Here is a 21,868-nt window from a genome sequence, read left to right on the forward strand (position 1 = left end):
CTGACACCAGATTTAACATTAAACTATCTTCCTGTACTTCCTTCAATTCTAACTGCTGACTTACAACTCAAATAAAGACTAAGTATTGCTTGATATAATGGCCCATTGACACCATATAACTGTAGCGTGTTGAACCGCTTCTCTCTCTTGGCACCTTATCATATGACTTTTCCAGATCTACAAAACTTAAATACAGATCTTTGTTATATTCCCATGCTTTCTCGACTTATTTGTCGTAAAGTGAAGATCTGATCCTGACAGCTTCTATTTGGCTTGAATCCAGCTTATTCTTCATCAGGCTTTTTTTCCACAATTCTTCTCAACTGTTTCTCAAGTATACTTGCATAAATCTTACCAGGAACACTCAGCAGGGAAATACCTCTGTAATTTTCACATTCAGTTTTATTTCCCTTTTTATATATGAGTACTATGAGAGCTCTACTCCAATCATCGGGAATTCATCCCTCTGTCCAGGCCTTCTGAACTATGCAGTGCAGCCACTGTAAGACTTTTAATACCACCATACTTCAGCATTTCTGGTCGAATATCATCTATTCCTGCTGCCTTTCCACATTTCAAGCCTTTGATGGCTTTTTCTGCTTCAAGTATGGATATGTGTTCCTGACTGTATGCCTGTTGAGTGTTTTTTACCACTGTGCTATCACTGCTTGTTTCATTTAGCAATTTTTCGAAGTAATTACTCCATACTTCAAGGATATCTTTTTCTCCAGTTTTCATGTCATCTTTATCATCTCTAATTCCTTTTACAGCACTCTTTCCTCCGTTTCTGAGCTTCTTCAACAACCTCCAGAATATCTTGCCAACTAGTTTTACACAGTGTTTAGCTTTCTTACATTTATCTCTGTATTCTCTAAGAGCACCAGCTGACTTATTTGCCAGGAACTTTTGATATGCTTTCTTCTTTCCTTCACTGCCTCTTTAACTTCCTATGTCCACCATGGAGTTCTGAGTTTTCTATCCTTGCAGAAAACCTCACCACATGCCTCTCTGGCTGAGTCAATCAGTGTTTTCTTTTCTTACATGTTCTTCTTTTCAATATGAAATTCAATTTTATCTTGCTTAATACTGAATAGTGATTCACTTCCAATTTCAAATCTTCTATACACTCTGGTGTCCTGTACCAGGGAGAAAACATCACTATCGACAATAACATAGTCAATGAGACTTTTCTTATTCCTTGCCTCTTCTCTCCATGTGACTTTGTGCACATTTTTATGTTAGAACATAGTGTTAGTAATAACCAGTCCATGTCCTGAGCAGAAATCCAACAGATATTTGCCATTATTATTAGCTTTGCTCTTTTCTCCAAATTTTCCCAAAATAGTTTGGTATGTCTGACAATCATTTCCTACTCTGCTATTTAGATCCCCAACAATTTTTCATTGTGTCAGTTGCTTTTTCTGAAGCCTCAAAAAATTCCTCTACTTTTACCTTAGGAGAACCTTCTGTGGGACAGTAGGCACAAATAAGTCTCATTGTCCAGTTTCCCATTCTGATATTTTCCCACATCACTCTACTTGAGACTGTCTGCCATTCAAGAAGATTAGCCTCGTATTTAGTGCTGAATACTATGACTAATTCCCAAGGAATTAGATAAGTACCAGATCGACATAATAGGGGTGACTGAAACAAAAAAGACCAAAACTGGTGAGATCTTTCTGAGCAATAAATACAAAATGTTATATTCAGGCAATAACAATCAAGGAAAAGAAGGAGTAGCCATAGTATTCAACACAAAATACGAGGCTAATCTTCTTGAATGGCAGTCAGTCTCAAGTAGAGTAATGTGGGCAAATATGAGAATGGGGAACTGGACAATGAGACTTATTTGTGCCTATGGTCCCACAGAAGGTTCTACTAAGGTAGAAGTGGAGGAATTTTTTGAGGCTTTAGAAAAAGCAACTGACACAATGAAAAAGGAAAAGTTGGTCCTTGTTGGGGATCTAAATAGTAGAGTAGGAAATGATTGTGAGACATACAAAAATATTTTGGGAAAATTTGGAGAAAAGAGCAAAGCTAATAATAATGGCAAATATCTGTTGGATTTCTGCTCAGGACATGGACTGGTTATTACTAACACCATGTTCCAACATAAAAATGTGCACAAATTCACATGGAGAGAAGAGGCTAGGAATAAGAAAAGTCTCATTGACTATGTTATTGTTGATAGTGATGTTTTCTCCCTGGTGCAGGACACCAGAGTGTACAGAGGATTTGAAATTGGAAGTGATCACTATTTAGTCTTGAGCAGGATAAAATTGAATTTCATATTGAAAAGAATAACATGTAAGAAAGTTTTAAAGCGAATAAAAGTTGAGCAGCTCTCAGATGTAAACTGTAGACTAAAATACAGAAATATTATTGAAAAGAAAATGAAAGAGTTTGAGAACAGGAATCAAACCTTGGAGATTCAGTGGCAAACTCTGAAGGAAACATTGATTGATTCTGCCAGAGAGGCATGTGGTGAGGTTGTGTGCAAAGATAAAAAAATCAGAACTCCCTGGTGGACACAGGAAGTTAAAGAGGCAGTGAAGGAAAAGAAGAAAGCATATCAAAAGTTCCTGGCAAATAAGTCAGCTTTTACTCTTACAGAATACAGAGACAAATGTAAGAAAGCTAAACAGTGTGTAAAACTAGCTAAACAAAAGTCATGGGAGGACTTTGGCAAGAATATAGAAAATAAATATCAAGAAGGTGGCAAAATATTCTGGAGGTTGTTGCAGAAGCTTAGGAATGGAGGAAAGAGTGCTGTAAAAGGAATTAGAGATGATAAAGGTGAAATGAAAACAGGAGAAAAAGATATCCTTGAAGTATGGAGTAATTACTTTGAAAAACTGCTAAATGAAACTAGCAGTGATGACAGCACAGTGATAAAAAACACTGACCAGGCATGCAGTCAGGAATACATATCCATACTTGAAGTAGAAAAAGCCATCAAAGGCTTGAAATGTGGAAAGGCAGCAGGAGTAGATGATATTCGACCAGAAATGCTGAAGTATGGTGGTATAAGAGTCTTACAGTGGCTGCACTGCATAGTTCAGAAAGCCTGGACAGAGGGACGAATTCCCGATGATTGGAGTAGAGCTCTCATAGTACCCATATATAAAAAGGGAAATAAAACTGAATGTGAGAATTACAGAGGTATTTCCCTACTGAGTGTTCCTGGCAAGATCTATGCAAGTATACTTGAGAAACGGTTGAGAAGAATTGTGGAAGAAAAGCTTGGTGAAGAACAAGCTGGATTCAGGCCAAATAGAGGCTGTCAGGATCAGATCTTTACTTTACGACAAATAGTCGAGAAAGCATGGGAATATAACAAAGATCTGTATTTAAGTTTTGTCGATTTGGAAAAGGCATATGACAAGGTGCCAAGAGAGAAGCTATTCAATACGCTGCAGTTATATGGTGTCAATGGGGCATTATATCAAGCAATACTTAGTCTTTATTTGAGTTGTGAGTCAGCAGTTAGAATTGAAGGAAGTGCAGGAAGATGGTTTAATGTTAAATCTGGTGTGAGACAAGGATGTACATTATCCCCTCTGTTATTCATTATCTATATGGATCACATTATGAAGGAATGTGGTATTAAACCTGATATCAAAATTGGAGATGTTAATGTCAGCTCTTTGCTTTATGCGGATGATGTTATACTTCTAAATAAATCCGCTACAAGTCTGCAAGATTCTCTGACTAAATTGAATAGCTGTTGTAATAGATATGGTATGAAGGTCAGCAATAAAAAGACAAAGACAATGAAAATAGGCAGAATCATTGAAAATGTCAACTGTGTTGTGAATGGAGAACCTGTGGAACAAGTAAAACATTTCAGCTACTTAGGCACAATTTTTACTGAAGATGGTAAACTAAATATAGAAATAGACAACAGAATCAGCAAAGCTGGTATCGTGGGAAGTCAATTGAATAAATTCATATGGAATAAGAAAGAAATTAGTCGGAACACTAAATTAGCTGTATACAAGACTGTGTTCAAACCAATTTTAACTTATGGATCTGAGAGCTGGGTCAGAAGTAAAACACTTGACCAAAGACTAGAGACCGCAGATATGAGAGTCCTGAGAAAGATTAGAGGCGTGAACAGATGGCATCAATGGCAATATCATATTAAAAATGAGGATATTAGGAAAGAACTTGACATTGTTAGCATCCAGGAATGCGTTAGCAGAGCTAATCTCAGATGGTATGGTCACTTAAATAGAATGGGAGAGGAAAGATTAGCAAAACAAGTGTTCTCTGCCAGGTTGGCAGGAAAACGACCCAGAGGAAGACCAAGATATAGGTGGATTGATACGGTACAAAGTGCCTTAGACGATAGAAATATAAGATCTGATAATGTTGGAGTCTTGACAAGTAACAGACTGATTTGGAGGAAAATTGTAGATAGGAAGTTAGTAATGATGTAATTTTTTCATGTAGTACTGTCATATCCTGTACACCCCTTGAGGGTACATGGCAGGAATTTGATGATGATGATGATGATGATGATGATACTATGACTAATCCTTCTTTTCCTTGATTGTCATGCCTGAATATAACATTTTGTATTTATTGCTCAGAAAGAGCTCTCCAGTTTTGATCTCTTTTGTTTCAGTCACCCCTATTATGTCAATCTGGTACTTATCCAATTCCTCTGCTAGCTCCATTTCTTTGCTATTCATGCTTCTTATGTTGATAGTACCGATCTTCAATTCAGGTGATATTGGGTTTGGGGTGTGTTTTAGGATTTGTTCTAGTAGCTGACTTTTTACTGTTCACCCCTGGTTCCCTGCTGAAAACGGGGGGGGGGACCTTGTTTAACTGGGCGACGCTCCAGCCAGCATGAAATTCTATCATATTGTACCATCATTTGATATTGTGATTTAAGCCTCACCTTCTCGTGGTGCACCCAACGGGGTGCACCACAAGAAGGTGAGGATTGGACATTAGGTCAGAAGCCCAGGTCTGTTCTCTGCATTCCTTTAAAGGCTATGTGGAGGTCCCCTCTCAGTTATACAGCTTTGACCCTTCACCCCTACAAAAAATATCTTCTGTTGAAAATTACAACACTAGATATTTTGTGGTTGTCAAAATTATGACTGAAAGAAAAGGTTTTTTTTTTACAAGAAATAAAACAGAATTGAATTGTACTAACATTGAAATTAAAAGGTTATAACCACTGCAGAATGGTTTGATATCAGATACAGGATTGTAGCAGTTAATATTCTGGAATTTTGGTAATTTATATGGTGCAAAGTTTGTCAAATGAGAAAGAGGAGTGTGGTGTTCTTTCATTAGCAAAACTGTATATTCGATTTGGAGTCAACTGGAGAAGATTATTGATTATAGAAGGAAGTGAGAGAACAAAGCCTCAGAAAACATCACCATTAGTTTGAATGTTTGAGCATAAAGATCCATCAGTCATCACAGATAGCCGGTAACCCACTTGCAGAAGTGGGTTACCGGCAATCACTTGTCCCCCCACCACCCAGTCCTGAGAGAGAGGGTGGTGGGGGGACAAAATTATAGGAAATTATAATCCATCTAGTATCTTGGGAGTGGTAGTTAAGGCATAAGAGAAGTTTATCAATGGTGCAGAGTTCAGAAATTTATGGATAGCAATACTATGCGGGATAAATGTATAACTAATAGTTATACATTTATTACATAGATAGCACTGTCTCCAGGAAATTGATGAAGCTGGTAATTTGAGGGTGTTGATGGATAGGGAAGTTCAGCCAGCATAGTACAGAAGGTGGGCAAGGTAGCCCATAATATTACCATATATGTTAGTGTTAAATTGTGAATGAAACTATGTTGTGTAATTTATTTTTTTTCATTCACATTTAACATTGCTTGTTATATATTAATCATGATTTGCATAAAAATTATTTATTATTCCTTAATTAAGGATTACTATTTAATTATTTATTCTAAACTTAACCTACTATTAATTTATTAGGCAATAATATGTGTAGAATTTATAATAACTGAAATATATATATGATGTAACGAAAAGTATTATTATAAATAATTGTATACGTAATGAAAGAGCTGATTATGTAGCTCAAATATTCTGTTTATTCTTATTTGTGAAATTTTAATGTTATGTAATGAGTTATGTAAGAGTAGAGCGTTGTATTACATTAGCGAAATGTTTACGTTCATGCGTTGTCATGGAGACGCATGAAATAAACAAGCACGAGTCGAAGAGTGCCTGACCTTGGAACCAGAAAGGAGAAAGGGGAGGCAATAAGAATTTTATAGAAGGAAAAGAAAAGAGTTTTGCGGAGCCTGAAGGAAGGTACGATACAAGCAAAGAAGTGAAAGAAAGATTATAAATTCTTTCGGGCAGAAATTCAAGAGCATAGTATTACAAGTGAGCAAAAAAACGTAGTGAATCTTATACTCAGCTGCAAGTGAAATCTGCTGTGGTTATAGAGGGAAATTGATGTCGTAATCGGATAAATAAAGAACTGGACATTCAATGGGAAATTCTGATTAATTCCAGTTAATCTTGGATTACGTCTTAATTCTGTGTTGCCCTGAGAAGAATATAATGAACTTAACTTGTTGTAGAAAAGTAAACAAGGAAGGATATCAGTACCTTATTGCTGTTTTTTTAGAGTAGTGAAGCGCGATTAACAGTAGTTCAGTTAAAGCGTTGGAGAATTTTATTTAATGTGTTCCGCTAGCTGAAATAAGTTAATTCATAAGTGTGCTCGCAATAAATTGATGTATTGAAGATTGTATCTGGTAAGAGTAGTCATACATGTTTATTCATTCTAACATTAACTATTGCGTATCTTAGAAGTTCAAGATCCGAAATAAGATTGCTTGGAATATTGTCTACCTTGATTAGTGCCTGCTGTGAATTTAAACATTAAGTACAACTGATAGATGTGTGTAGACTGATCAAATGAGAAGTTTCGTTTTATTAACTTGAGTTAAGAAAGCTTGTGATTTTGAAGCTGTGGATTGTATGTGAAAGTTTAGAACATTGAATTGGCATGAGTGACTTAGCAAGATGTATTAAGTTAATTGTATTGTTTCATTTTAAAGCCGAATTCTTGTATTTGTTATATATATCATATATTAAATGTTTTATTTTGTTAATCTAATTATTGTGTTTGCCTGAATTCCTTTTTATTGCACCGTTCATAAATATTCGAATCTTGCAGGAACCCAACAAGTAGAACAATAATAAATGATTCGGCCTAATGAGAAGACTGCTAACTTAATTAAGAATTGATTCTACTATTTTATATAGACTAATCTAAAAATAGGCTGGCGCAGTATAATTATAAATTTCCCTACTTTTGGATCGGTGATCAATTCGCAATTAGTTATTTTATTTATAAGAATGACTTGAAACTAGATGGTAAATTAGAACACAACATGAAAATAGAACGTCATGACATTAGCATGTAAGATGATATTTGAAATTTAAAAAAAAAAAAAAAAAAAAAAAAAAAAAAAAAAAAAAAAAAATTGCTGAAACAAGGGGGGTTCATCTTATACTCTTTGTATAAAATCTGTACCTTTGAATTCAGAAAATGGGGAGCATCAAGAACAGTTGTCTAGCTCCTACAGTAATGTTGTGTAGCAGTGTTATGTTAGATGCACATACTGTGTTCCAATAAGTTTTTGGCTCACATGTGGGTTAATGACTCATAGCATATACAGAAACTTGTCAGATCATTATCATGTTATCTGGGACTAACAAGTTACAATCTGAACACTTACTGTTTTTTGGTAGATTAGCAGTAAAGTTCTAATTTTAAAATAAGTAAACTGTGTGATAAACTTGTTTAAAATGCCATAAAATTTTTAACTTGATGAAGCCAGGGATTTGCAGGTGTTGATGGATAGGGAATTGAAGTTTAGGAGGCATAGTACAGAAGTGGCCAAGTAGCCCATAATACTACCATATATATTGGCATGCAAGATATTATTTGAATTTTTAAAACTCTTTCTTTATTGGTGTTTATTTCTATGATTTCAAGATACCATATGGCCCATCATGGGTCCAAACACTACACGAATGAATTATGAACTTGGATTTAAGCTGAGAGTTGTAGCATTTGCCAAGGAGCACAACAACTGGCCTGTTGTATGAGAATTTGGTGTAACAGAGAAGATAATAAAGGACCGAAGATTAAAGGAAGACATATTAAGACACAGTGAGTGTTGGATACATTGTATCAAAAATTAAAATCCACATTATAGCACCCAAGTGGGTAAAGAGGAAATCAAAAACATTGCAAAGACTTCAGATTTATTGTTTCCATGGTGTAGATGATCTATGGAGAGGCACATTTAGCATTGCGGTGTAAAACCAAAATAGCACAGCAATTACTAATAATTTTACAAAATTATTTTGTAAAATTATTCAATTCTTTTGTTGCATAATACAGCAACATATGAAAATAATTACCTTCTAAGTAGCATCAGGATAGTAAACTTCATCATGGTTGCTAGTAGGCCTTGGGTCAGATATTTAAAAAAAAAAAAAAAAAATCCAACCCATATTGTTTTTAGGGTATTGGTATTATGTTAATATACTGAGTATATTAATATGTTTTTATATAAACATATTTAATTAAATGTATTCAATAGAGTAAGCTTGTTTGCTAATCGAAATCCTAATAAAACCTTACTGGTGTGATTATATGAAATCAAAGACTGGTATATTAAAGTAAAAGCAGTTTGTAAACAGTTGTCAGCAGGTAGTTAAAATTTTTGGTTGTCTTATATGGCAAGTATAATACAAAATAAGCATTTTGAAAGAAAGTTGGGATGAAGCCTTCTGATACACTAACAAGCAGAGATAAAGGAAGTTATCATTCCCCTTTATAAGGCTTTGATATGACCACATCTGGATTATTGGGCACTGGTCTGGTTGTTATTTTTTATCATCAGCTTAGCTGTTCCAGTTATTTAAAAAAAAAAAAAAATCTGTCAGTTGTATCATTTATGTTATATCTGCAAAGAGACTGTTTTTAACACCAAGTGTTAAGTAATTACACAAGAGTTCAGTCCGATCGGTGCAATGACTTTTTATTCTATCCCTTTTAGAATCCAAAAAATTATTGAAATTGTTGACTCGAAACCAAATAAAAAATATATACGTTTAATGCAACTAAAACACTATATTCATTTTAAATCAAATTAAATAAATAACTACAAAATTAATTGGATCCAAGGCCTTCTAAAATAAGTTTACACTTGAGAGATTTCCTTATCTTAAAAGAATAAAAGCACTCACTCTTTGACTCATTTAATAACTGGTTTGTTCAGCATATACTTAATCTTGTCTACCAGACTAAACACTTTGTACAAATTTGTACAAACAAAAAGTGTTGTTTGTTCTTCACTTCCACAGGATCTTTTTTTAATTTTCTTACTTGCCATATATTTTTTTATCATTCATTCTCCTGTTTTACTGAAGTATAATTAATCTTACCTCATGCAGTTCAATACGATGCACAAATCGCCAAATTTTTTACCAGAGAAAAATCAGTTTCTTTTACTATTTCATAAATAAAGAACTCTTCATGTTAAGCCACTTTACTACAGTTTCAGATTTTACTAATTCCATCGGTTGTTTTTTCCAATAGAATAATAAATAGATCCAGCATCCTTTAGACAGAAAATGAAACTTTCATATAGCATTTATTCAAACATTTAATTAGAACATCTGCTCAAATATCTTCTTTTATTTACTAATCACTTGTTGACAGTCTCAACTCTTCTATTTAATATATTCCCAATTGTCACGTTTTCTTAAAAACTATCAGGGAAGTATATACATCACTGATAGCTATAACTGCCTGTTTCAAACCTCCTTAATATCCTAAATCGGTCTGAAGATATCATATCAGTACTAATGTTATAAGATTTTTATTTTTTTATTTTTCTTCTCCAAATACATTAGTGATCTATAAATTCAAATATATAAATATTTGTATTTACAGTTCCCTTTTGAATGTGTCTCAGAATTCCTTTTAAAACTTTCATGCACTTTATTTTCAGTGTAATACTTATTTTTATTCTGATCAAAAGTTAATAGCTATAACTCCCTGTTTCAAACCTCTTTAATATCCTAAATTAGTCTGAAGATATCACTATCACTACTAATGTTATAAGATTTTTCTTAGTTCTTGTGTGTTCTTTCGATGTGAATTTATGTATTTTTTTATAATGCTTTGGTATTAATAAATAGTGAAATGTCTTGATTAGAAATCCAACATATACATACTAATAATGTTTGCTTTGCCTTTTTTCTATCAATATCCTAAACAGAGTATTTCTTGTATGTTCAAGGATTCGCTCCCATTTCTGATGCTAAGATTTCTTACAAGAACCAGTTATTCTTTTTTCTTTACATCAACTTTAATAGTAACTTAAAAAATTACTGCACTTAATAAGTTATATTTAACAATAAATTATATTCTTGCTTATCCTTTACCAAAATGTTAGAAACCAAGTTTATGCATGAGGTATCTTCGTTACTAGACTACTTGTGTTACCTTTTGGTATATTTCTCAACCCTACTTCTTTTTTGTTCTTTACTTAAACTTCATGAAATGTCATGATTGGTTGACTGCCACCATTTATTATTTCCACTATGTTTATGTTCTCACACTCTATACTCTAACAAATTTGTTTTGTTTTTCGACTGTGCCAGTTAGACCATGTATTGAGTGTGAGATTATAAGATTTTCAACTTAAAGGTAAAGCAGATATTTGTGTTTCCCGCTTATGTTAATCTTTATCTTTAATTAGTTATGGCCTGATTATTGATCACTTAAATTTAATCTTATGCAGGTTCAAAATTTTCAGGATATTACATTGACAGAATCAGTCCAATGTGTTGTTCACAAACCATTTAATTAAATCAGAAAGGATTATTTACACAGTCCGATCCACATTAACACATATATATAGAATTGGATTACAGTTCTCTGTTAATTTCAATTCTTCCTGAATCAGACTTAGTTCTATTTCTTCCTTTAAAGTTAAGTTACAATCTGGAATATCCTGCTTGTCATACATACACAAACTGAAAATCAAGCATACCTCGAGTAAGCTTGATTCAATATTAATTCACATTATCTAGTACAGTACTCTTCTTGCTCTTGCAATAATTAATTATATACAGTTGAGATTAAGAACACCTTTAGTGAGCTTATTTCAATATTAACTTACACAATCTTATTTTACCCATAAGTAGACACTTGATGTACATTCTTTCTTGGAAATATCCCATATATAAGTACTTATAATTCTTATTCAGCACTGCCTTTTACATGAATCTTCTTCCCACATGAAAGTGCTCTTTTTTTTTTTTTTCTTTCCCTTCTGCTGGTTTGTTCTTGACCTCCCACCAAATTTATTCTATGCCCTCTAGGACCCTTAAAAAGGCTACAATGTGTAGCTTTTTTCCTAGCAAGATGTTCCAATGATCTACACACTACTTCTCATGGCAGTGGATCTAGGTAGGAGAAGATTGAGAACCCTCAAACCCACAATGCTTCTCTTTTGATTACCAACAGTGGACCTCACGTGGTGGCTGACCCAGGTAAGAGAAGATTGAGGTCAATTGCCGATTACCGACAATGGACCTCACATGGCAGCGGATCTAGGTAAGAGAAGATTGAGAAACTTAAGACAAAGTCCTTCTTGACATTTCGCCTTATAAAGGCCCAAACTTCCATTCTACACATGTGCTTGTCTCTCAAAACTTCCATATATGGTCATGTATTGACATCCAAACATGATGACATCATGCTTCGCTTTTGAAATTGCCATATATGGACATGGGTTAACAGTGTTACATAATGACATCATATGCCTCATTATTTTAACAAAGGCCCATGCTTAAGTTATTACAAATACAAGGTTATTACAGATAAAATTGGCATTTCTTTAAGTGCAATCTCCTTAGAAAAACATGTAAAGAAGAACATGATAAGTTACTTATCATGAGAGATTTTACACTTGTATATGTAGGCTGTTGACTTTGCATCAGTTTCTTTAGTATCCCATAATGCAAAGCATGCACTTCCTTTCAGAAGTGTATATTGCAATGCATTATGGGAAGGGTCACTACACAGACCAGTTTCAACCTTTATTATTGTCTCATTAATGGGATATAGAATGAAAAAGAAAAATGTGTAGTTGGTTTGAAGCTGAATTGTGTATGGCTGTTGACTAGCAGCTGCTCACATTTCTACATGATTAGAGGGAAGTGGAGGAATGGTAGTTGACAGCAAATCATCTGAAGAGACAGAACAGTCTTCACCATACTGTTTTCTCCAATGATTACAACCGTCAGCTCTTCAAGAAACATAACAAATTCCTTTCTTCTCTCTAACCACTTGCCCACACACACAATACTGTTATGTTTGGATCTTGGGACCTTTCTTGTGTGGTACTGATGTATGTGTATATTAAAAAAAAATGCCATTAACTCCAAATCCATTCAACAGTCCATCAGTCATACACAAGTCCTTTCATTCATCATATTCACTCTCTTCATAAAAGCTGCACAACCTGTGATTTGACTCGTTTACAAGTATTGCCCTTCTGAGTTAGCTCCTATCATAAATTGGCAATAGACGTAAATCATTCCTACTTGCCAAAAGTATTATCTCTTTCCCTCTGCATTTCAATGGCATCTTTAATCTCCATACCAGAAAACAATCATCAAGCATATCTCTAGTTCATAGAATACTATATTGTCTCTTCTCTTACTGTCTTTCATGATCTCCCTTTGTACTCTTCTCTTTTGTATCATTTGTTTAAGCTACTGCATAGTCATCTGAAAGACTCCACATATGTGCTTTGTCTCTCTCTCATTACACACCTTGCTATTCTCATCTTCCACTTCTTTTGTGTTATCTTTCTTCTGACTCACAACCCGATCATTCTCTCACTTACATCCTGAATTCCCCTCTGGGTTTCATTCATTATTGCTCCTTTTGTCACAAACATTCACCACACCTTTTTCTCTCATTTTACAGAAACACTTCTAGCACTCATTTTTTACTACTAAACTTCTTACTTTTGATAATGAATATGTAGCACAAACATTAAAATATGAAGATGAAATGACATAATTAGTATCCAGAAATGTGGTCTCAAAGGTGATGTAATTTGTTAAACAGAAGTGGAGAGAAAAAAAAATGTAACCAAAAGTAGATCATAAAAAAAATACTCATAGTAAGAATAATATCTAGATGGATTTAAAGTATGTTTAAAAGACAGTTCTTGACGATATTATGAGCGTGGTCTGAAAAGTTCTCGGCCTAACAATGAAAAAACGAATTTATAATTTCAAAATTATTTTTATTTTTCAACATAATCTCCCTTAAGACTAATACACTTATTCCAGTGATGCTCCAGTGCCATTATCCCATCTCTGTAGTGGTTCTCAGTAAGATCTGCAAAATGCCCCTCTACAGCTACAATCACCTCCTTGATTCGAAGAAAAATGCTGATCGGCAAGGAAGATTTTTAGTTTTGGGAAGAGATAGAAGTCAGAGAGAGCCAAATCTGGAGAATAGGTTGGATATTCCAACAATTCATAGTGCAGATACCTTAATTTTCCCATTGCCAAAACACCTTTGTGGGCAGGTGCATTGTCCTGATGAAAGATGATTTTTTTCTTCTGCAAACAGGATCTTTTCTCATGAATTTTTTTGTCTATCTCGTTAAAAGATTGGAATAATATTCCCCAGTTATTGTTTTACCCTTTTCAAGATAATAAACAAAATGCCTTTAGCATCCCAAAACATGATGCCATGATCTTTCCTGCTGATGGAACAGTCTTAGGCACTGAACAACTGGCTTCTGTCCACTGTTTTGACTGCTGTTTGGATTCTGGTGTGTAATGTTGAAAATCTAAGTCTCATCCATAGTAATAAATCGACGCACAAAATCAGTTTTATTCTTGTTAAAACGCTCCAAGCACTATTCAGAGATTTTCATGCGAATGCGTTTATGATCTGCTGTGAGCAAGCATGGCACCCATCTTGCACACTTTTTCATTTGCAATTCTTCATGCAAAATATATCCTACACGTTCTTTTGAAATGCCTATAGTCTCAGCAATTTCACGCACTTTGACTCATCGGTCATTCAATACCATATCATGCACTTGATCAATGATTTCTGGTGTTGTTACACTTTTTGGACATCCTTCACGTGAATCATCTTCAAGGCTGTTACGGTCACGTTTAAACTTAACAGCCCATTTCTTAATTGTCAAAAACAAAGGAGAAGAGTACCCATAAACTATTATGAACTTTGAATGAATTTCTTTTGCTGTTAAACCTTCTTTTACAAAGAATTTTATAACCGCACGATATTCGATTTTATTCATTTCAAGGGATACAGACAACAACACTTTTGCTTCAGACAGCTGTATAAAACAAACTACTTGATGGAATGACTTGCAATTTCATATGGATGCTTATGACAGATGTATCAACTTAGAAAAAAAAAAACTTGCTGATAGCGTTGCCATCTATGGTCAAGGCCGAGAATGTTTTGAACCACCCTCTTAGAGCCCTAACAAATGTCAAATTAATTTAGAAGAAAATTGTTCATCGTAAACCTCTAGAGGGTACTTAGTATGTTATGAATATTTAGGAATTTATTAATCTCATCGTTATATCATGACTGTAATGTATTTTCATCTCTTTCTTTCTTCCTGAGTTTGAAAGATGGCAATACATTATTCCTTTATCTTGTTTATCTTCTCTAGAAAATTTTGTATCCTTCTATTTCTTGTGTATATCAACTAAAGTTATAAAAACTTGGTTAAAACCAAGTTTCATATATTCCAAATGTTTGTCATATTTCCCTCGGTCAGTGTCACAAGCTCAAATACCCTTATTTCTGATGCATCTTGTATTAAAAGACACTAATACAAGTAGATGAACATAATAGTCCATGTGAAGATTCCATAACTCATGCTCATCTCACCATTCCACTGTTGAATAACTTTTTTCTCTCTTCCTTTACTGGATTAGGGGTTCCCTAAATTTAAGTCTTGGGTTTGTTATTAAAAAGAAATTGAAGTTTTTATAATTAATGAGTAAAGTCTTTAATGCAACTAAGGTTCATTAAACATTAACCTTTTCAAGGTTTACAAATTGAGTTTTCTGCTACACCCATATATACCCACAATCAGTTCAATAAGAATTCCTTGTTTTAATTCAAAGCACTCTGATTCCAAGCTAGCATCCTTCAAAAACTTGTCTTGTCTCAGTATGCTTCAGTGTAAAAGTATTACCATAAATTACCTTGCTTTAGAAAATATCCTTAAAGAACACCTTAATTGTTATACAGCGTTTTATTATACAGCGTTTAGTAAAAGTAAAAGTTAAAGTAAAAGATGACAATTTCTTGATACTTGCATAGCGCAGTTAATGAGTGCCAAAAACATTCTGTGCTATACAAAACTGTACTGTTTAAAGCATTATTATAATGTGCTATAGTAATGCATTACAGGCATTATTTTTAGTGTTAGTGAAGAAAAAAAAAAATTATTATTCATTGTTTACTGCAAGCTCACCAGAAATACTAATTGTTGCACACGGTAAAATTAAAAAAACGATTAAAATGAAACAAACAAAAAAAGTAAAGATTTTATTGTTGATAATTTATTTGGAAAAATTGTATTTAAACAATGTAGTTTGCATAGTTTTTTCAATGTTAAGATCGGCATCCCTAAAAAAATCAGAAGCATCGTCTGTTTTCTGATAAAAGTTGAAAGCTCATTTAATGAGAATTTTTTAGGTGCTACAGTGACAGTTTTATCTACTTCTTCTTCTTCATATAAATGTTGTTCATCCATATCCATGAGAGTTTCATCATCTAGGTCATTTGAATGCAAGTCAGTGCATTCCCACGCACATTGTCAGAATCCAAAGTTTCAAATCCAAGACCTTTCCTTATCAGCACAATGTCTTCAAAAACAGTTTTGACTTACAATTCAAAACTAGTGATTGCATTCTCACATTATATTAAAAACATATCGCCACAAAATTCATATTCCTAGCAGTTACTTCAAGCCACTAGTCACCAACGTTTTCAATAGAATTTCTGATATTGAAATGGTCCCGTCGCCCATTGTTGCTTTTATGACTTGAGAAAAAGTTCATCTCAAATACCTACTACTGTTAATTTTTTTTTTTTTTATTGTTAAAAATTATAAACCATGCTATCAAAACCTGCTGTGCAAGGTATTGTTGTAGTTGCTGACCAAATGTGTTGCCTTGAGAGTTTATTTATAGACATTTTTATTGAACTGTTGATATTTCTGTCTCCAGAAATACTGTTTCCTTCCTGTCACCAGTAGATGTACATATACACAATGTCTTGAAAATGGGCAACAGTTAAGAAGAAAGTATAATTTTTTTCCTTAAAATTTATATAATGTTCTGTCTCTAATTCAGATGGTGTGCTGACACATCTTCGTATGGACAACAGTAGTAGTCCAGTTACTAAAAGAAATAACTTTCTTCAAAAACTGCATTATGGTTTACCCTCGATACTGAGAGTTTGCCTTCTCTTAGATTTATATCTTGTGGCAGTGGTATTCAACACTTTCTGATAAATTTGGCTGCCAGTACCGTCGACAGGGTGTAGCATAGAGGGAGCATGCCTCACGGCACAGCTTAATAAGGGTGCCGTGATATGAACGGCTTAATATTAGCGCACACACATAAAATATTTGCCAGAGTCATCCTAAACAGAATACAAACCTCCATCAATGAAGCTACAAAGAATAGGCCGGTTTCAAAAAAGGCTTTTCGACAATAGATCACATTGAAACTATTACTCAGCTAACAGAAAGATGCGGACAGTATCGTCGACAGAGTGTACCATAGAGGCAGCCTGACTCACGGCACAACTTAAAAAGGGCACTCGTTCAGCCATATTGTGGTAGGCGCCGTAGCAATTCCTGTTAGCATAGCGAGTGCAGAAAGAAGTTTTTCCAAGCATAAACTGATTAAAAATTATTTGCAAACAGCAATGACCCAAGAAAGATTGGTTAGTCTGGCAACTATATCGATGGAGATGGACATAGCTTATAATTTAAATTTAGAAGAGCATATAAACAATGTTATTGTGCAATATCCCCATGGAGCAAATGTTTAATTAATATTATTATGTAATAGCAATTGGAGATTTTCTTATATTTTTGTCTTATAATCCATATATCTTGACTCTGCTTTAACATTCTCAGTATTAGAAGTAAAAGAGATTGCAGCTTGTTGTCAGCATGTAATTGGACAGGGATGATATTCGCCTTTCATAAGAGAAAATATTTCCTTATCATTTCACTGTTACATAAGGCCTACTTTTACAATTGTAGCTCTAAACCTTATAAAAACAAGATTTGCGGAGCTACAATTTTAATATCAATAATGCAATCTGAATTTCTCTTTTGCTTTCAAGTAATAAGTTTCATCCTTGGATTTGAAAAGCATGATTCTTCTTATTTTTACTGTATTTAGGTTTTGTCGAGGTTGTCAGATAGGGTGCTGTGATGAAGAATTCAACTTTAATACCGCATATGTTGCCATAGATTGGGATCCTACTGCCTTACACCTACGTTATCAAACTTCTCAAGAAAGAGTAAGTCATTTATATTTTATTTATTTATTTTATTTTTAGGCAAAATCAGAAATTCTGAATGTTTACTACTTCATCTAATGAATAAATTATAATGCTTCAGTGTGTATGTTAAAATTAAAGCTTATTTTAGGATCGTGATAAAGAAAATTTTACCCTTTTTATTAGGTATGCATAGAATATTTGGCTGAATCAGTGTGTTTTTCATATATTCAACTTAAGCAAAATCAGAAAAATTCCTATGACATGCATCATAATAAATGCAAAGAATCAAGAAAAACCTTCCCTTATTTTATGTCATTTCATACAAAGGCTTATTGCATTTGCTATAAGGCACTTTCTTTGATGTTTATATTTTAAGTTTGCATTATGCAGTTATAAAATCTGTTTAGATCATGAAGTATTCATTTTGTTTTAAAATATTGGCAGAGTATAGTTTTTACAGGAATAATAAAAAAGCAATATATGAAAATTTTATGATTTATGTGAAGAGTTAAAATTTGCAAAATGTAAAATATGCAAACAACAAAATATCTTTGTGACATAGGAAAAGGAAGTACATATCTATGATTAATAATGTAAAGCAAATCCAGAGATAGCAATGAATTTAAAAAACAAAACAATGAAACCTAAATATCAAACCACAATGAAAGAACAAGTAAACAGCCAAAATCTAGTTTAAGTAAATCCACCAAAATAGACAACATTACTTCACTTTAACAAGTTAAAAAATTGGATGCAGATGACAGTCAAAATATTTCCATTGTAGTAATTGTATTGACAGACCATACCAGTTGTTTAACACGTTCATTGCCAATCACGCGATATCGCGTGATGTGAGTTCTCACCTGTCAGTCGATCATGCGTTATCGAGTGGACATCGCTATCAAGTAAAAAAAAAAATTGGCCACCACACGAAATTCCAATTTTCAGCTTGGCAATGAACGTGTTAAAAAAAAAAACATTTCCAATGCTAACGAATAAAATGATTCCATAGTTCACTTTCTAAGAGAAAATGTCTTTTCACATCAGCTAATAGCATATTCATCTTTTTTTTTTTTCCCAGATGGGGAAATATTTGTGGAGAAACTAGTTATAGGCTTCTCCCAAAAATGCCAAAGAATTTCATCATAATTTATTGCAAATTCATTTTAATCATTAAATCCATAATTGTTCTATATATTTCCCAATTTAAAATAAATGCTCCATTAATATTTTTGATATAATTATAATTTCATAAATTATTATAAAATTATTATCGGGGCAGGGGTCATTTAGAACTCTTTGGTATGTGTTTTGGTCATTTACACAAAGATTATTGAAGAAAAAATGAAAGAGTTTGAGAACAGGAACCAAACCTTGGAGATTCAGTGGCAAGCCTTGAAGAAAACCCCTGATTCATTCAGCCAGTAAGCGAATAAAAGTTGAGCAGCTCTCAGATGTGAACTGTAGACTAAAATGTACTAAGATTATTGAAGGAAAAATGAAAGAGTTTGAGAACAGGAACCCAACCTTGGAGATTCAGTGGCAAGCCTTGAAGAAAGCCCTGATTGACTCAGCTAGAGAGGCATGTGGTGAAGTTGTCTGCAAGGATACAAAAATTAGAACTCCATGGTGGACACAGGAAGTTAAAGAGGCAGTGAAGGAAAAGAAGAAAGCATATCAAAAGTTCCTGGCAAATAAGTCAGCTCGTGCTCTTAGAGAATACAGAGACAAATGCAAGAATGCTAAACACTGTGTAAAACTAGCTAAACAAAAGTCATGGGAGGACTTTGGCAAGAATATAGAACATAAATATCACGAAGGTGGCAAAATATTCTGGAGGTTGTTGAAGAAGCTTAGGAATGGAGGAAAGAGTGCTGTAAAAGGAGTTAGAGATGATAAAGGTGACATGAAAACTGAAGAAAAAGATATCCTTGAAGTATGGAGTAATTACTTTGAAAAACTGCTAAATGAAACAAGCAGTGATGACAGCACAGTGGTAAAAAACACTGACCAGGCATGCAGCCAGGAATACATATCCATACTTGAAGTAGAAAAAGCCATCAAAGGCTTGAAATGTGGAAAGGCAGCAGGAGTAGATGATATTCGACCAGAAATGCTGAAGTATGGTGGTATAAGAGTCTTACAGTGGCTGCACTGCATAGTTCAGAAAGCCTGGACAGGGGGACGAATTCCCGATGATTGGAGTAGAGCTCTCATAGTACCCATATATAAAAAGGGAAATAAAACTCATGTGAGAATTAGAGGTATTTCCCTACTGAGTGTTCCTGGCAAGATCTATGCAAGTATATTTGAGAAACGGTTGAGAAGAATTGTGGAAGAAAAGCTTGGTGAAGAACAAGCTGGATTCAAGCCAAATAGAGGCTGTCAGGGTCAGATCTTCACTTTACGACAAATAGTCGAGAAAGCATGGGAATATAACCAAGATCTGTATTTAAGTTTTGTAGATCTGGAAAAGGCATATGACAAGGTGCCAAGAGAGAAGCTATTCAATGCGCTACAGTTATATGGTGTCAATGGGGCATTATATCAAGTAATGCTTAGTCTTTATTTGAGTTGTAAGTCAGCAGTTAGAATTGAAGTAAGTAAGGAAGATGGTTTAATGTTAAATATGGTGTGAGACAATGATGTACATTATCCCCTCTGTTATTCATTATCTATATGGATCACATTATAAAGGAAAGTGGTATTAAACCTGATCAAAATTGGAGATGTTAATGTCAGCTCTTTGCTTTATGCGGACAATATTATACTTTTAAATAAATCCACTGCAAGTCTGCAAAATATTTGACTAAATTGAATAACTGTTGTAATAGATATGGTATGAAGGTCAGCAATAACAAGACAAAGACAATGAAAATAGGCAGAATTATTGAAAATGTCAACTGCATTGTGAATGGAGAACCTATAGAACAAGTAAAACATTTCAGCTACTTTGGCACGGTTTTTAGGGAAGAAGGATAAATATAATATGGAAATAGACAACAGAATCAACAAAGCTGGTATGGTAGGAAGTCAATTGAATAAATTCATATGGAATAAGAGAGAAATTAGTCAGAACACTAAATTAGCTGTATACAAGACCAAGTGTTCAAACCAGTTTTAATATACGGATCTGAGAGCTGGGTCAGAAGTAAAACACTTGACCAAAGACTAGAGTCTGCAGATATGAGAGTCCTGAAAAAGAATAGAGGCATGAACAGATGACATCACTGGCAATATCATGTTAAAAATGAGGATATTAGGAAAGAACTTGACATTGTCTGCATCCAGGAAGGCGTTTGCAGAGCTAATCTCGGGTGCTATGGTCATTTAAACAGAATGGGCAAGGAAAGATTACAAAACAGGTGTTCTCTGCCAGGTTGGCAGGAAAACGAACCAGAGGAAGACCAAGATTTAGGTTGATTGATATGGTAAAAAGTGCCTTAGACAATAGAAATGTAAGATCTGATAATATTGGAGTCTTGACAAGTAACAGACTGATTTGGAGGAAAATTGTAGATAGGAAGTTAGTAATGATGTAAATTTTTAATGTAGTACTATCATATCCCGTACACCCATTGAGGGTACATTGCAGGAATTTGATGATGATAATGATGATATTATTTTTTGTGGTAATCTGTTTTGTTTATGATGACTTCTGTGTCACCTTTGTCTGCATTTGCAATCGTTATCGTTATATTCGGGTTCTTTATTTATAATATCAGGGTTTTTTGTAGGTTGGGAGTAATGTTGGATTTTACTTTTATTTTGCTATTTAAGGTGTTATTTATTTTCTGGAATATTATTTCTTTGTCGGGGTCTGTTTCTAGTTGAGCTTGGATTTCGATAATGATAACCTAGTGGCTATGCGCTTCGCAACCATATGCCTGGGGAAGGAGTGTCCTAGGTTCGATTCCCGTCAGTGACGTGAGGAGCTGAAGGATCTTCCTCAGCCATAGCCAAGTTAGCCAGTCTTGGGCGTGGACAGCAGGGTTTTTCCCCCAGTTTATTCTGGGGTTTTTCATCCCGCAAAGCAGGCAAACTGGCCTTGAGAACTCAACACTACAGGCCATAGGATACACCAGAGCATAAGGCTGACCACCTTATCCTGTAAAAACTGAGTGAGGTCCGATGATCAATGGACCCTCGACACCACAAGGTAAAAGAGGGTATAAGGAAGATGATGATGATGATATCTTTGTTTGGTATTTTGGGAT

At 34.2% G+C, this 21,868-nt stretch overlaps 1 protein-coding gene across 2 annotated transcripts in view; it reads left to right on the forward strand.

Annotated features, from left to right (window-relative positions):
* Positions 1-21,868, forward strand: part of Usp32 (Ubiquitin specific protease 32) — an 808,142-nt gene that overhangs the window by 683,842 nt on the left and 102,432 nt on the right. For both annotated transcript variants that reach the window (XM_090413901.1, XM_090413902.1), the window contains exon 30: positions 17,549-17,669. In XM_090413901.1, the coding sequence (XP_090270027.1) occupies positions 17,549-17,669 (121 nt within the window). The remainder of the gene's footprint in view (positions 1-17,548; positions 17,670-21,868) is intronic.

This window comes from Typopeltis vanoorti, chromosome 24, assembly GCF_054136105.1.
Source record: "Typopeltis vanoorti isolate ZY-2024b chromosome 24, IOZ_Tvanoo_1.0, whole genome shotgun sequence".
NCBI lineage: Eukaryota > Metazoa > Arthropoda > Arachnida > Uropygi > Thelyphonidae > Typopeltis > Typopeltis vanoorti.